This window comes from Colossoma macropomum, unplaced genomic scaffold (assembly GCF_904425465.1).
Source record: "Colossoma macropomum unplaced genomic scaffold, Colossoma_macropomum, whole genome shotgun sequence".
Classification (NCBI taxonomy): Eukaryota; Metazoa; Chordata; class Actinopteri; order Characiformes; family Serrasalmidae; genus Colossoma; species Colossoma macropomum.
In genome coordinates, this window is record NW_023494800.1 from 29947022 (window position 1) to 29963285 (window position 16264).

The 16264-nt window shown below is 38.4% G+C and overlaps 2 protein-coding genes across 2 annotated transcripts; both read left to right on the forward strand.

Moving 5' to 3' along the window:
- Window positions 1-2785: 2785 nt before the first annotated feature.
- On the forward strand, window positions 2786-4039 carry LOC118819755 (proteinase-activated receptor 2-like). Its single transcript, XM_036587659.1, has one exon. The coding sequence runs from the start codon at window positions 2786-2788 to the stop codon at window positions 4037-4039; it is 1254 nt and encodes a 417-aa protein (XP_036443552.1).
- A 7460-nt stretch (window positions 4040-11499) lies between these two features.
- Window positions 11500-13979, forward strand: LOC118819756 (proteinase-activated receptor 2-like). Its single transcript, XM_036587660.1, has 2 exons — window positions 11500-11575; window positions 12874-13979. Exons 1-2 carry the CDS (start codon window positions 11500-11502, stop codon window positions 13977-13979), a joined length of 1182 nt encoding a protein of 393 aa, XP_036443553.1.
- Window positions 13980-16264: the final 2285 nt, after the last annotated feature.

The following is a 16264-nucleotide window of genomic DNA, read 5'->3' on the forward strand; positions in this document are numbered from 1 at the left end:
CCCTTCACAAATAAAGGCTCATTTCTTGTTTTTACCGCAAGCTTCTGGCTGGTTTTGTCACTTTACAAGAGGGAACAAGACGTATATTATTCACATGACGTAATGGAAAACAGGGTAAAATCAGAGTGAAATTCTATTCAGAAGGGTGAATTATGACCACACTAATAATTTTCCCAGTGCACTTCTGCAGTGCTGCTCTGTGAGCTACATTATATGAAGGTTGGTAATGTGATGGTGGGATGAAGTAACTATCAAATTAATAGCTCGTAACATTTACTATGGTACAGTAACATCTATCATTTATCATATAATCTAAATGCATTTTAGAGCTGGGTACATACATGTGTTGGTGGTTCCAGTGCTATTTATAGGTTGCTGTAGTTACCCAAACAAACATTCTTTCATAATTTTAGGGTTTTTTTCAGTTAACAGTTTGCCACCCCAATAAAATCACTGGATCTAACTTGGTTCTAACATCCAATAGAAAAGGTTCTGGCTACGCCTCTGCAGCCAGGATGGTATAAAAGCTTACAGTATTGTTGCTGTTGTTACTATAGCCATGAAGCACATAACACACCATGGCTATATATTATCAGTCAGAATGCTTTATTAACTAACACGGCACTACAATCACTGCTGTCATTACAACGCTGACTGGTGGTGTATCAACAATGTGGCCACGCCGACAACTGTAACATCGATCAAATACAACAAATCATAATCAGCTAGAGATAATTGTGAGATTACATTACTACATTACTGTCCATTAACCTTAAAGCCCAGGCTTTTTGTTATTTTCCCTCTAATTCCTCCTACTTGCGTCAGATTAACGGCAACAACCCACATCATCAGAAATCTCTCTTCTCTGGAAATGGGCATGGCATACACAAACTGAACAAGAATGCACATGCACATTCCTGGAATCAGTGAAGATGAAGAAAAGATGCTATCAGCCTTCAGACTTTACTGAACAGAAGCAGAGAGCGAAAGTCTCACTCTTCTACATCCACACCTTTGGGTTTAACCTTGAAAACTTCAGTGTTGTTGGATTTATATTACTATTCCATCACCAACATGTCTGATGGTAAGTCACTTTCTTTTCTTCTGCTAAAAATATGTGAAAGTAGAGGTCAGGAATGATTAGGAAAGAGTGGATGAAATGTGTCACCATGACTACAACTCAAATATAGACATTTTATTTACTATCCAAAACCACCAGTGAACCTACACGAGTCTTCAGAGTTTATATGGAATGTTGATGATGGAAAATAGTGGAAAATCTGAGTTTTTCTTTGGGACGATTTTGCCACAGAGCATCCTTCATGTTTCCCTCTACTATGAATGGATATTAATAATATGTTTTTAAACCAAAATCTTGTCAAAACTAGAAACAACATCATCAACAAACAAACATCAGACAGTGAATTCAAAACCATTTCATGTAGTAACTTTCTGTGAGGGAGCTTTTAGAGGTGGACATCTGGTTCCTATCACCACCACTGTGAACAGTTCTGACTCTGTAAGTTTCTCTAGAACAACTTTGTTTTAAACGTTTAATAATACAGGAATTTGGAAAAAATCAATGGAATTCCCTATTAAACTCTTTTAATAGTCTTTTTAAGCTCTTATTGCTTAAATAAAAGAAACAAAATCACTACAATGACTAAAATGGGAGAATGTCCTGAATGTTTATTAATAGGCTATAACACTTCTTTTGTACTGAGATGTTTTACAGACATTATCTTCTGAAGTAGAGGTCAGTAGGCTAGACCATTGGTTGTCCTTTCTGGCTCTGGAGAATCACTGTCCTGCATTTTGAAAAATGACTCTTACATATTTTTTTTTTCATATAAACTGGAACTATGAGGCTAACGCTGCTAACAGTTGTCAGATTCTGACAGAATTCAGACACTTGCAGATGACATACAAGTGAAATGGGTTTATTAAGAAAGGGAGGATCCAAAATCAAGGTCAGCCAGTCCAAGGTCAAGGTCCAAGTCAAAACACAAAAACAGTAACCAAAGTTCCAAAAAGCAACAACCAAAAATCACAAGCAAGATCAAACCAAAAAGTACAACAATACTGGAAGGGCAAAAGGCAAAAGGCAAGGTCGATAAACAAACAAGGCAATGGTCATACATGAAACAGCAATCAAACAGACTAGAAGGCTCAGTAAGGCTCTGAAAACAAAGACAATACTTCACAACGAGACTAAGCTAAAACCCAGGCTTATATACTAAATAACAAGTACATGGAACAAGGAATAGGTGTGGGTAATCAGTAGTCAGGTGAGGCAGACCAGTGTAGAGTCATGTGAGGGGAAGATCATGTGGAGTTCTGGGTAATGGAGTCCGGAGACTAGGAGGCAGAGACAGTGGGAACGGAGGGAAGTGTGACAACACTAGAAGTCAGTAGTCACCCAAATCTTTTATGTAAACACATCCCAAAAACTTCTCTCAACATGCTCAAATCTATAAACAAACAGCTGTATTTATTTAATAAGGATGGTTGTTTGGAAATTTTCTCATATGCTGTTATATATAAATAATGTTATTTCATTTCTAGGACTCTGTATTGTTGGGGTGTTTATTTTTGCTTATTTTTGTTTTTTCAATCTTTTAAAATTAGTAGGATTAAAATAGCATTGAGACTTCAGTGTTTATATGACAAATTACATAAGGCCATGTACTGCATTACGACTCTCTCTGCTCTGTGAAAGGTGCTCTACTCAGATCATGGAAACCTATGTTTATATTGCTTCATATTAAAAAAAATATTTAATGTAATGTTAAAAGGTCAAAATATTGGCCATTACACTGGAGTTATATTTAGTGTAGTGTTCCAACTAATTACCTTAAGTATATCTTATATTCATGCATGTTCATCTTCATACATCAAATGTAGTCCCAGATTTGCAGTACCTGTGCAAAAACACAGACTTCAACTAAACTACAGTCTTCTTTCTCTCACTGCAGACATTTCCACTGGAGTTAATTTTGCTGGCTTTGCTATAGAGAATAAGAATGAACATGGTGTGAGTGTGACCAACACTGGCACAAGTGTTCTGAACAGTAATCAGACCACAGTCTTCCTCCCTCTTGTTTACATCATCATCTTCATTGTGGGGTTGCCCACCAACGCCATGGCCCTCTGGGTGCTCCTTTTCAGGATGAAAAAGAATCCAGTGTCCATCTTAATGGCCAATCTAGCACTGGCTGACCTGCTCTTCATCGTGTGGCTCCCACTGAAGATCGCCTACCACTTCAACGGCAATAACTGGACCTTCGGGGAGCCACTGTGTAAAGTCCTAGTGGGGTTTTTCTATGGGAATATGTACTGCTCCACTATCTTCATAGCATGCATCAGTGTCCTGTGCTACTGGACAGTAGTGCACCCACTTTCTCAGAAACCAAATAACCCTTCAACAGTCTACATATGTGTTTGTGTGTGGATTGCAGTCTGGCTCATCACTGTACCGCTCTACCTGTATGACCAGACCGTTAAAGTCAACAATCTCAACATAACCTGCCACGACATCACTCACCCCAGTCAATCACATTTCCCTGTTGGATATTTCCTGACTATGGGCACTGTGGGATATGTAGTTCCATGTGTGGTCTGCATAGTAGCATGTCTGCTGACCCTTCCCTCTCTCAAGGGATCTACAACAGATGCCAGCAATAATAAGAAGACAAAGAAGGCTATAATCCTCATGGTTACTCTGGTGGTGATGTTCCTGGTCTGCTTCACTCCCAGTAACATCATGCTGATGGTGCATTACTCTCAACTGGCTGCAGGGCTTCAGAATGATGTCTACGGTTACTACATTGTTGCGTTGTGTCTGGGCAGCCTGAACAGCTGCCTGCACCCATTTGTGTATTACTTTATCTTGGAGGAGTTTAGAGAAAACATGAGGAATACTCTGATGTGTCATAATCAGCACACGAGAGACAAGACAAGAGTTTCCTACAAACCTGAGAAAACATTCATAGAAAGCCCACCACATCCAACCAACACTTACAGTGCAGAATCAGACTGAACCCATCAAAGCTTCTCTGAATGCAGTCGAATAGGAAAATGCACAGCTTAATTATGGTTAATGGGGCATTCTGGTCTGAAACTAGCATTTAATAGGTGGAAAGTCCATAATACACTCACATATATCCTATTTTTAAGCATTGGTCGAGCACATTTTGGCAATCCCACCCCATATCGACACAACGTCTACGTCTGTTACTCTGACTTTTGTACATTTTTTTTTTGTTTTAAGCTGAAACATTTGTGAGAATGTGGAGTGACTGTTGTGACTATATGGCAAGTCACTACAAAATGTGTGCTCATTATCTACTCTTGGATTTTGACAATATGGAATCTGATTCACTTTATTATTTTTTTTCCTTTTTTTACACTTTTGAAGCATGGTTGCACAAAATGTATCATGTCAATACACCAAATACATTTTCACTGGTAGACCTACATTATGTTCATTGAACATCATTGAGGTTGTACTGCATGAATATCACACCTTGCTATAATAGCTATGTCACACCATAAGAGTATGTTCAGTGCAACAGTGTTTATCAGTGTTTGGTAAAAAGTTGCATAAATTCAGCAATGAACAATAAAACTATTGACAAAAGATACAGAGTTCAGAAAGAATTTCTTCTAAAACTCAATATTTGATGCCACCACAAATTATAAAAAAGGCTGGTCTGCAGTATCACCATCTCACACTCTGACCAATGAGAGACTAACTACTTTTATAGCACTCCCCCTGGTGGTAAAATTGACCAGTATAAACTATCCGGAGAGTATGAGGAAACAAACAACACATTGCGATGTTTGTTTCCACAAAACATATGGTCCAGCCTAACCCAACTTGATCTGGGTCTGTAAAAGCCAGGTAAACCTTTAGGACTTTTCTCCCTATTTAAATTTGAAATACTGATACCTATGGGTAAGTATCAATGTTGAAATGTGCAAGAAATATCTGCTTCTGACTAGCAAACCCAGTAATAATAGTAGACTAAACTGACACTGAGCATGAAATAAGGAGGTTGATGGGGAGTAGAGAGCACTAAAACATAGGCACAACAGGGATGTATATGTGGGATGATGTAACTAGGGAGATTAAGACTAACCAATGTTCATCTGTCACATCAACCACTACATCTCCTAGATTGCCAGCGGGGCAATCATGAAAGGAAGTCCACCAATAGATTCTGAGTTGTACTCTTGTGACAGAGATGGAAGATGAATGGTTACAGTGCAAGGTACCACTTTGTTATCCATGAGTTCAGGTCCTTCTTAGTGTCCATCCACATTAGTGCTTTGTGGTCTGTTTTCTGTCCAACCCCACTCAGAGACTCCATGTGCCTGAGGTGGTCATCCCAGCTGGTGTCATCCAGGTATGCTGCACATCTTTTCAGCATACGGGCAATCGAACGTTGGAAGGTTGCTGGTGCACCACTGATTCCAAACAGCATGACAGGAAACTGGAAGAGACCCAGAAGGGTTGTGAATGCTGCACAACAATGCTCCCAGGAGTAAAACTTGATAATATATACCAATTGTAATGACAATTGGTCAAGCACATTTTGGCAATCCCACCCCATATCGACACAACGTCTACGTCTGTTACTCTGACTTTTGTACATTTTTTTTTTGTTTTAAGCTGAAACATTTGTGAGAATGTGGAGTGACTGTTGTGACTATATGGCAAGTCACTACAAAATGTGTGCTCATTATCTACTCTTGGAGTTTGACAATATGGAATCTGATTCACTTTGTCCTTTTTTTACACTTTTGAAGCATGGCTGCACAAAATGTATCATGTCAATATACCAAATACATTTTCACTGGTAGACCTACATTATGTTCATTGAACATCATTGAGGTTGTACTGCATGAATATCACACCTTGCTATAATAGCTATGTCACACCATAAGAGTATGTTCAGTGCAACAGTGTTTATCAGTGTTTGGTAAAAAGTTGCATAAATTCAGCAATGAACAATAAAACTATTGACAAAAGATACAGAGTTCAGAAAGAATTTCTTCTAAAACTCAATATTTGATGCCACCACAAATTATAAAAAAGGCTGGTCTGCAGTATCACCATCTCACACTCTGACCAACGAGAGACTAACTACTTTTATAGCACTCCCCCTGGTGGTAAAATTGACCAGTATAAACTATCCGGAGAGTATGAGGAAACAAACAACACATTGCGATGTTTGTTTCCACAAAACATATGGTCCAGCCTAACCCAACTTGATCTGGGTCTGTAAAAGCCAGGTAAACCTTTAGGACTTTTCTCCCTATTTAAATTTGAAATGCTGATACCTATGGGTAAGTATCAATGTTGAAATGTGCAAGAAATATCTGCTTCTGACTAGCAAACCCAGTAATAATAGTAGACTAAACTGACACTGAGCATGAAATAAGGAGGTTGATGGGGAGTAGAGAGCACTAAAACATAGGCACAACAGGGATGTATATGTGGGATGATGTAACTAGGGAGATTAAGACTAACCAATGTTCATCTGTCACATCAACCACTACATCTCCTAGATTGCCAGCGGGGCAATCATGAAAGGAAGTCCACCAATAGATTCTGAGTTGTACTCTTGTGACAGAGATGGAAGATGAATGGTTACAGTGCAAGGTACCACTTTGTTATCCATGAGTTCAGGTCCTTCTTAGTGTCCATCCACATTAGTGCTTTGTGGTCTGTTTTCTGTCCAACCCCACTCAGAGACTCCATGTGCCTGAGGTGGTCATCCCAGCTGGTGTCATCCAGGTATGCTGCACATCTTTTCAGCATACGGGCAATCGAACGTTGGAAGGTTGCTGGTGCACCACTGATTCCAAACAGCATGACAGGAAACTGGAAGAGACCCAGAAGGGTTGTGAATGCTGCACAACAATGCTCCCAGGAGTAAAACTTGATAATATATACCAATTGTAATGACAATTGGTCAAGCACATTTTGGCAATCCCACCCCATATCGACACAACGTCTACGTCTGTTACTCTGACTTTTGTACATTTTTTTTTTGTTTTAAGCTGAAACATTTGTGAGAATGTGGAGTGACTGTTGTGACTATATGGCAAGTCACTACAAAATGTGTGCTCATTATCTACTCTTGGAGTTTGACAATATGGAATCTGATTCACTTTGTTTTTTTTTTTTTCCTTTTTTTACACTTTTGAAGCATGGCTGCACAAAATGTATCATGTCAATACACCAAATACATTTTCACTGGTAGACCTACATTATGTTCATTGAACATCATTGAGGTTGTACTGCATGAATATCACACCTTGCTATAATAGCTATGTCACACCATAAGAGTATGTTCAGTGCAACAGTGTTTATCAGTGTTTGGTAAAAAGTTGCATAAATTCAGCAATGAACAATAAAACTATTGACAAAAGATACAGAGTTCAGAAAGAATTTCTTCTAAAACTCAATATTTGATGCCACCACAAATTATAAAAAAGGCTGGTCTGCAGTATCACCATCTCACACTCTGACCAACGAGAGACTAACTACTTTTATAGCACTCCCCCTGGTGGTAAAATTGACCAGTATAAACTATCCGGAGAGTATGAGGAAACAAACAACACATTGCGATGTTTGTTTCCACAAAACATATGGTCCAGCCTAACCCAACTCCATCTGGGTCTGTAAAAGCCAGGTAAACCTTTAGGACTTTTCCCCCTATTTAAATTTGAAATGCTGATACCTATGGGTAAGTATCAATGTTGACATGTGCAAGAAATATCTGCTTCTGACTAGCAAACCCAGTAATAATAGTAGACTAAACTGACACTGAGCATGAAATAAGGAGGTTGATGGGGAGTAGAGAGCACTAAAACATAGGCACAACAGGGATGTATATGTGGGATGATGTAACTAGGGAGATTAAGACTAACCAATGTTCATCTGTCACATCAACCACTACATCTCCTAGATTGCCAGCAGGGCAATCATGAAAGGAAGTCCACCAATAGATTCTGAGTTGTACTCTTGTGACAGAGATGGAAGATGAATGGTTGCAGTCCAAGGTACCACTTTGTTATCCATGAATTCAGGTCCTTCTTAGTGTCCATCCACATTAGTGCTTTGTGGTCTGTTTTCTGTCCAACCCCACTTAGAGACTCCATGTGCCTGAGGTGGTCATCCCAGCTGGTGTCATCCAGGTATGCTGCACATCTTTTCAGCATACGGGCAATCGAACGTTGGAAGGTTGCTGGTGCACCACTGATTCCAAACAGCATGACAGGAAACTGGAAGAGACCCAGAAGGGTTGTGAATGCTGCACAACAATGCTCCCAGGAGTAAAACTTGATAATGTATACCAATTGTAATGACAAACGCAACACTGTCAACATGGTGGCTTTGGCAACAATGTTGCTTTTTCATCAAGTAACTAAATAAATAACTTTATTAAGTTATAGTATGATTGTCTATAACATCACTAAATGATCATTGTATTAACAAAAAAAAATCATGTGGCAGTTAGCCAGTTCCTTTCGTTTTCTTCCTTAATAACTCCACTTATAAATCAGGAGTGTTAAACTTAACCATTAAAAGGACCATATTAAAACTCTCAACAAATCTATGGACTAGATGTGTTTTTTATTTCATTTTCCCTTAAAATTTTGTCATGACTCGAACTGGCCATTGTATTTTCAAAATATTCCACAACTGCAACAGCAAAATAGGCATTGAGTACTTAAACAGTTCAAAAATTATTTTAGTAAAAACCAACTTCTTTTTTCTAAAAATAATAAGTTACATTATCTACAGATAACTGTTAAACCTATTTAAAAGTCCCCAGGAGGGACTTTTCTTTTAGCATCTTGTTTTTGACACATGGGTTTTAAGTACTATTTGGGCAAGTTTGGCTCTACAGATGTGTGTGTCCATCAAGTGATGTTACTACAGGGCCTCTGTAATTTGTAGGATTGATTTGAGTGAATAAAATAGAGATGATCAAGGCTGGAGTGGGACAAGTTGTCAGATCTGAGGAATCCTGAAATGACCATGCAGCATTTCAGGAAATGTCTCAGCAGTTTAAAGGAACCAAAATTGCTGTCATTAAGGCGGGGTTTCCCAGCAAACTAAATATCAAACACATGCAGCTTCCCACAATCAGTGAAGAAGAAGAAAAGATGCTATCAGCCTTTAGACTTTACTGAACAGTAGCAGAGAGCAAAAGCCTCACTCTTATACATCCACACCTTTGGACTTAAAAAAAAACTCCAGTGTTGTTGGATTTATTGAAATTTACCAACATGTCTATCGGTAAGTTGCTTTCTCTTCACTGCTGATAGATAAGGGAACATAGACGTCATCAAAGTCAGTCACCCACTGACTATGAAACAGTGGCTGAGACATAACCTGTCATTCAAGGTACAACCCCATTTCCGAAAAAGTTGGGACGCTGTGCAGAATGTGAATTAAAATAGATTACAATAATATGCAAATCATGTAAACCATATTTTTAAATGTAAATACTACAAAGACAACATATTAAATGTTGAAACCGAGAAATGTTATTGGTTTTTGAAAAATATATGCTCATTTTGAATTTGATGCCAACAACACGTTCCAAAAAAGTTGGGGGGCTTGTTTACCACTGTGTTTCATCACCTCTTCTTTTAACAGCACTCTGTAAGTGTTTGGGAACTGAGCAGACACTGCTGTAGTTTAGAAAGTGAAAAGTCTTCCTGTTCTTGTTTGATACAGGATTTCAGCTGATCAGCAGTTCAGGATCTCATTTGTCATATTTTTCATCTCATAATGTGCCAAATGTTTTCAGTGGTGACAGGTTTGGACTGCAGGCAGGTCAGTTTACCACCCGGACTCTTTTAATGCAGAGCCATGCTGTTGTAATACATGCAGATTGTGGTTTGGCATTCTTCCCTGAAAAAGACGTCATCTGGATGGCAGCATATGTTGCCAAAACATGTATATATCATTCAGCATTAATGGTGCCTTAACAGATGTGCACATCTCCCATACCATGTACACTAATGCCCCATATGCAGGTTTTTGGCCTTGTCCCTTACATACAGAGATTTCTCCAGATTCTCTGAATCTTTTAATGATATTATGTAGATGATGAAAAACAAAATGTCTTTGCTGGTTTACTGTGAGAAACGTTATTCTTGAATTGCACTATTTGATGGTGCAGTCTTTCACAGAGTGGTGGACCCCTCCTCATCTTTACTTCTGACCCAATTTTTTTGGAATGTGTTGTTTGCATCAAATTCAAAATGGGCATATATTTTTCAAAAAAAAAAAAAATACAATTTTCAACATTTACTATATTGTCTTTGTACTATTTTCAATTAAATATTGGGTTTAAATAATTTACGCATAATTGCACTTTGCTTTTATTTACATTTTGCACAGTGTCCCAACTTTTTTGGAAATAGGGTTGTAGTTTGGTGTGAAATGGTTGATAGTGGAGACTCAGATTTCAAATATAGCCATAACCACCAGTGAACCTATACATCTTCTGAGTTTTTTATGGAATGTTGATGATTGTGAATTAGTGGAAAATCTGAAATAATATGTTCCCTCCACTGTGAAAAATCCCAAACAAAATTTCTGGAAAAGTGCCACAAAAACAACGATCTGATTTGTTAATTTCCTCAAGCCTTTATTTAAGTGACAAAAGTACAAAAAATGACTTGTAATGTTTTGGTTGATCAACTTGTATTTTGTAAATATGAACAAATTTGAATTTGAAGCCTGCAACACACTCCAAATAGTGGGAGCAGGAGCAAAATAAGAGTGAAAAGTTTATATTCAAGAAAGAATATTGAAAAGAATATTTAACTAACACTGTTTTGAAACATTCCACAGTAAGCAGCTGAATTTTCAAGAGGTGAGTGTATCATGATTGGCTTATAAAAGGAAGAACCTTCAGAGTCTCAGTCTTTGCAAGCAAAGATAAGTCACTTCTCACCACCCTGTGCCATACTTTGTAATACAACTGCCAAAGATTTCAAAAAGAGCATTTCTCAAAGCAAGATTGCAAATAATTTAGGTCTTTCTTCATCTATTGTACATAATATTGTGAACAGATTCAAGGAGTCCAGAAAATCTCGGTCCATGTAAGTCAAGGCCAGAAACTACTGTTAAATGTGCATGACCTGCAAGCCATCAGACGGCACTGAATGAGAAACTGTCATGCTACTATATTAAATACATTTACATTGGCTCAGGATTACCTCATTAAACTGCATCAAGAAATGAAATTTGAAACTGTAATGCAAAGAGAAAGCCATGCATCAGTTCTATGCAGAAACACTGCCAAGTTCTCTGGGCCCAAGCTCATCTCAGATGGTTCAAAAAATAGTGGAATTGTACACTGTGGTCAGATGAGTCTTCAAGTTTCAGCTTGTTTTGGGAAAAACGGATGTCAAGTTCTCCGTGCCAAAGACAAAAAGGACAATCCAGACTTACATAAGCGAAAGATGCCAAAGCCAACATCTGTCGTGGTTTCGGGAGGCATCAGTGGTCATGGCATGGGTGACCTGCATATGTGTGAAGGTATCATTGATCATGTCCCAACTTTTTTTGAGCATGTTTTAGACATCAAATTCTGAATTTGTTAACATTTAAAAAATATAAATTCAGTTGGTCAGTGAAACATTGGAAGTCTTTTCTTTGTACTTTTGTCAGTGAAATAATGGTGCAGGAGATTTTACAAAATCACAAATTCTTGTTTTTATTCCCTTTTGCAAAGTGTCCCAACTTTAATAGAAATGGAGGTTTTATGATTAATCTCAAAACTATTATAAAAACAATAGCAGGTTTTCCATTCATTTGTTTTTCTGAATTCTTTTCACATTTCTGAAGAAAATGTGCAAAAAATCTGAATTGAAAAAGCCAACATTCCAAAAAAACACCCAAATATCGCAAAAAGAGTTTTACACCAGGACTAGGAGGAAAATTTAGAACATCACTAAAGTCAAAATCTAAAAAAAGAGTAATGGAAAAGCATTTATTTTCGAATAAACAACGACACATCAACTTTCAAGTCTCATAATTCATCGGGGTGGCACAGAGATTTAGGCCATCCTTAGGTGGGCGATTGCTCATCCTACCCAGCATCTCTGAGCTTCAATCAACACAGCCTTAAAATGATAAATTAAATCTCTCTATTATGTTTATTTTGATGCAATCCCTAATCACAATAGCCTGTCATCTAAAGTTTATTCCCATAACTGAAGTGGATGGAAGCATGACTTAATTTGGGTTTTTTTTTGCCAAAATTGTGAAAAAAATGCATATAGAATTTCCAAAAAATTTGAATGGAACCCTGGCCAATGTCTCAGACAACAGGCAGTGAATTCATAACCATTTCATGTAGTAACTTTCTGTGAGGGAGCTTTTAGAGGTGGACGTCTGGTTCCTATCACCACCACTGTGAACAATCATGACTCAGTTTCTCTAGAACAGAGAGTTTCACACCAAACCATTCTGAACGACTTTATTTACACCTTAATGATTTAATTTTGCAAAAATGTGAGGCTAATGTTGCCAACAAAAAATAAAAGTCAATAGTCACCCAAATCATCCTCAAAACTCTCAACATGCTCAAAACTACACAAATGAACCAAACTTCAGCGTAGATCAGCACAGCAGGCAGTCACTTTGGGTAAAAAAAAGATTATGTTAATGGTCAATGTGCTAGCCATTACATTAGAGCTACATTCGCTTTAATGCTATAATTAATAACCTAAGAATTTCATATGTTACCATCATACATCAAATGTAATCACAGCTTTGCATAACCTCTGCAAAAACACAGCCACTAAAGCACAATCTTCTTTCTTTCACTACAGACAATTACACTGTAATTGGTCTTCGTGGATATCGTTTAGTGGCGGAAGATGAACTGGGTGTGAATGTGACCAACACTGCCGTGAGCGCTCTTGACAGTAATCAGACCACAGTCTTCCTCCCTCTCGTTTACATCTTCATCTTCATTGTGGGCTTGCCCACCAACGCCATGGCCATCTGGGTGTTCCTTTTCAGGACAAAGAAGAAGCATCCAGGGTCCATCCTAATGGCCAATCTAGCACTGGCTGACCTGCTTTTCATTGTGTGGCTCCCACTGAAGATCGCCTACCACTTCAACGGCAATGACTGGATCTTCGGGGAGCCACTGTGTAAAGTCCTAGTGGGGTTTTTCTATGGGAATATGTACTGCTCCACTTTCTTCATAGCATGTATCAGTGTCCAGCGCTACTGGATGATTGTCTACCCATTTTCTCGGAAACCGAATGCCCATGTAACAGTCTGTATATGTGTTTGTGTGTGGATTGTAGTTTGGGTCCTCACTGTACCACTCTACCTGTATGACCAGACCGTTAAAATCCTCAATCTCAATATAATAACCTGCCACGACGTCACTCGCTCTAACCAAACACTCTTTCCTGTTGGATATTTCTTAACCATGGGCACTGTGGGATATGTAGTTCCCTGTATGGTCTGTATTGTGTCATACCTGCTGACCTTTCTCTCCCTCAGGAGGTCCATAATTGGTGCCAGCAGCAATGAGAGGAAAAAGAAGGCTATAATCCTCATGGTAACTGTGCTGGTGATGTTCCTGGTCTGCTTCACTCCCAGTAACGTCATGCTGATGGTGCATTACTCTCTGCCGGGTGCAGAGCTTCAAGATGATTTCTATGGTTTCTACGTCGTTGCTCTGGGTCTGGGCAGCCTGAACAGCTGCCTGGACCCATTTGTTTATTATTATATCTCTCAGGAGTTTAGAAAACAGGTGAAAAACTCACTAATGTGCTGTAATGAATGTACAACCAAATGGATGACGGTTTCTTCAAGGCCTATGAAGATCACAGGAGAAATTCCAATGTCTCCAACAAACACAACAACATCTACGGTGGAACATTCAATTGAAGATTCTCAAAACGCAGCACAAGATTAACAGAATAAATGGACAGTCTGATGTAATGAAATAATGAATGTCAGAATTATTACCTGATGAACTGAGTCTGGAATGATTTTTGGAATTTTTGAAGTGGTGGCACTTTACAGTAAGAGTACATGTATTAAATGTACTTTTCAGGGTAATAGGCATTAATCATTAACCCCTTAAATTGCCAGGACCCACCAGTGGGCCCAAAGTTTCATTACACATTCCTATAACTTAAGAGTAACTCAGCCAGTTTGCTTTGTAGTCCATGTAATTACTGAATAATAAGCCTTATTATGTAATAAGCTTAACATTATTTAAGATTTTGTTAAGTAGTTTATAATCATTAATTGAAATGTTACTTAAGTGTTTAGTAATCATTAACTAATGACAATGAGAACTAGCCTATTATTTTAGTTTTTTTTAGTAAATAGTGGTCAAGTGAAAATTATTTTTATAGTGCTTTTCACAATAGATGCTGTCACAAAGCAGCTTTACAGGAAATTCAGGTCCAAGCCCTGATTAGCAAGCCAAAGGTGACAGTGGCCAGGGGTCAGAGGAAGAAACCCTGAGATGTCACAGCCCCTCTGCTCCACTGTCAGTCAACGTAAATGAACGCATGAGAGCAGCAGGACAGGGGCACCAACACTTCCAGTTTACTGTAATACTCTGGTCCAGTCCCATTTCACCCCTCATCCCTACCACTGAGCCCTTAGCCCTCTGTTTCTTGCGTTCACGTCTAGGTGTAGGGTGTCCCGATTCTTGTTGAGATACAGGGGTAGGGTGAAGTGTTAGGGCTGCATGACCCTCCAAACGGAGGATTTTCAGAGACACTTCAAACAGAGTGTTATGAGAACAAGGAAAAACTAGCAAGATGGCTGCACAAGCGACCAAAGAAACCCACAAATTCGAGAATTTTATGTGATAAAAAATGATTGTAATTAATCTTAGTTTAATGTCGTTTCAATATATTATGGTCGTCTTCTTCATAACAAGCATAAAAGATTGCTTAAAAGTATGCTAATGTCTCGGTAGCTAGCTACTTAATTTTCCCATTCCACCTTAAATAGTCCAGCAGTTCTGACGCCTGAAGCGCCAGAATGTAACTGCTGCACCATTTACGGTGGAACGGGAAAATTCAAACAAGAGTCTGGTGAATATCTGATTTCAGCTTCATATCACTGAAGAATTAGTGGTGGGTGATAATAAATAATTGCCCCCCTCTTTGAAGGCATATGATGCCCTAAATGTAACTAAAGCCCAGCAGCGAGGTTGCTGAACTTTACCCTTCTCTCCTATCACTAAAGTCGGGCAAGGTCGCCTACAGAGCAGCGCTAGCAGCTGTTAATGAAGCAATGTTTATTTTTATGTATATTTTCTTTTATGTTTATTTTATTTTTATGTATATTTTTTATGTATATTTTCATTTCATAGGGCAAGATTTCAACCATTACCCTTTGTAACTCCATTCTGGGGTTAGAGTGACACTTGAAAACAAGGGGTAGGGGTAAAAAGAAGAAATGGGATTGGGCCTCTATGTTAATGAACCCCTAGATCTGTACTACTCACCAAATGCTCAACTAAAAAAGTTTGTTGGCCTAAACTTAAAGACTGAGGCTGTGTCTGAGTCCCGAACACTGACCGGAAAGTTATTCCAAAGCTGGGGGGTTTTAATATGAAACCACTCAACCCCCACGTAATTTTATTAATTCTTAGGATTTATAGTAAGCTGTGTAAGTTGGGATCCAAGTAGGCATTTGGTTGATAATAAGAAATAAAGACAAATTTTCTAGTTCTGGAAAGGTTCTTGTTAAGGCTTATGCTGGAACATCCAGACAGCAGGGCATTACAGTAATCCAGTCTTGATGTAACAAATGCATGAACTAGCAGATGGAGGAAATCTTCTAGTAATATTGGTGCACTGAAGGACAGATCAGGATCTATCGTTGATATAACTGAGAGGCTATTAAGTTTAACCCCTTAACATTCCAGGCTTACTACATACTAAAGTTTATTTTTTATTAACTACAGGGACTTCAATGCAACCCAATGGAGCTTTTCCTAAGTTCTAGAAGTGTACAATAAAACTTTGGGCTTGCTGGCGGGCCCATGGCTTGGTAAGGGGTTTAACATAAAATTAGACATTTTCTTTCTATCAGCTTTTGGAACAAGAAGAAGAACCTCTGTTTTGTTTGTGTTGAGAAGGAGTTTCTCAACATCCACAGAAATGTATACCATGTTTATTGATAACAGTAGCCAGTGGCACAGTAGCATATATAATGTGAATAATAGAGGTC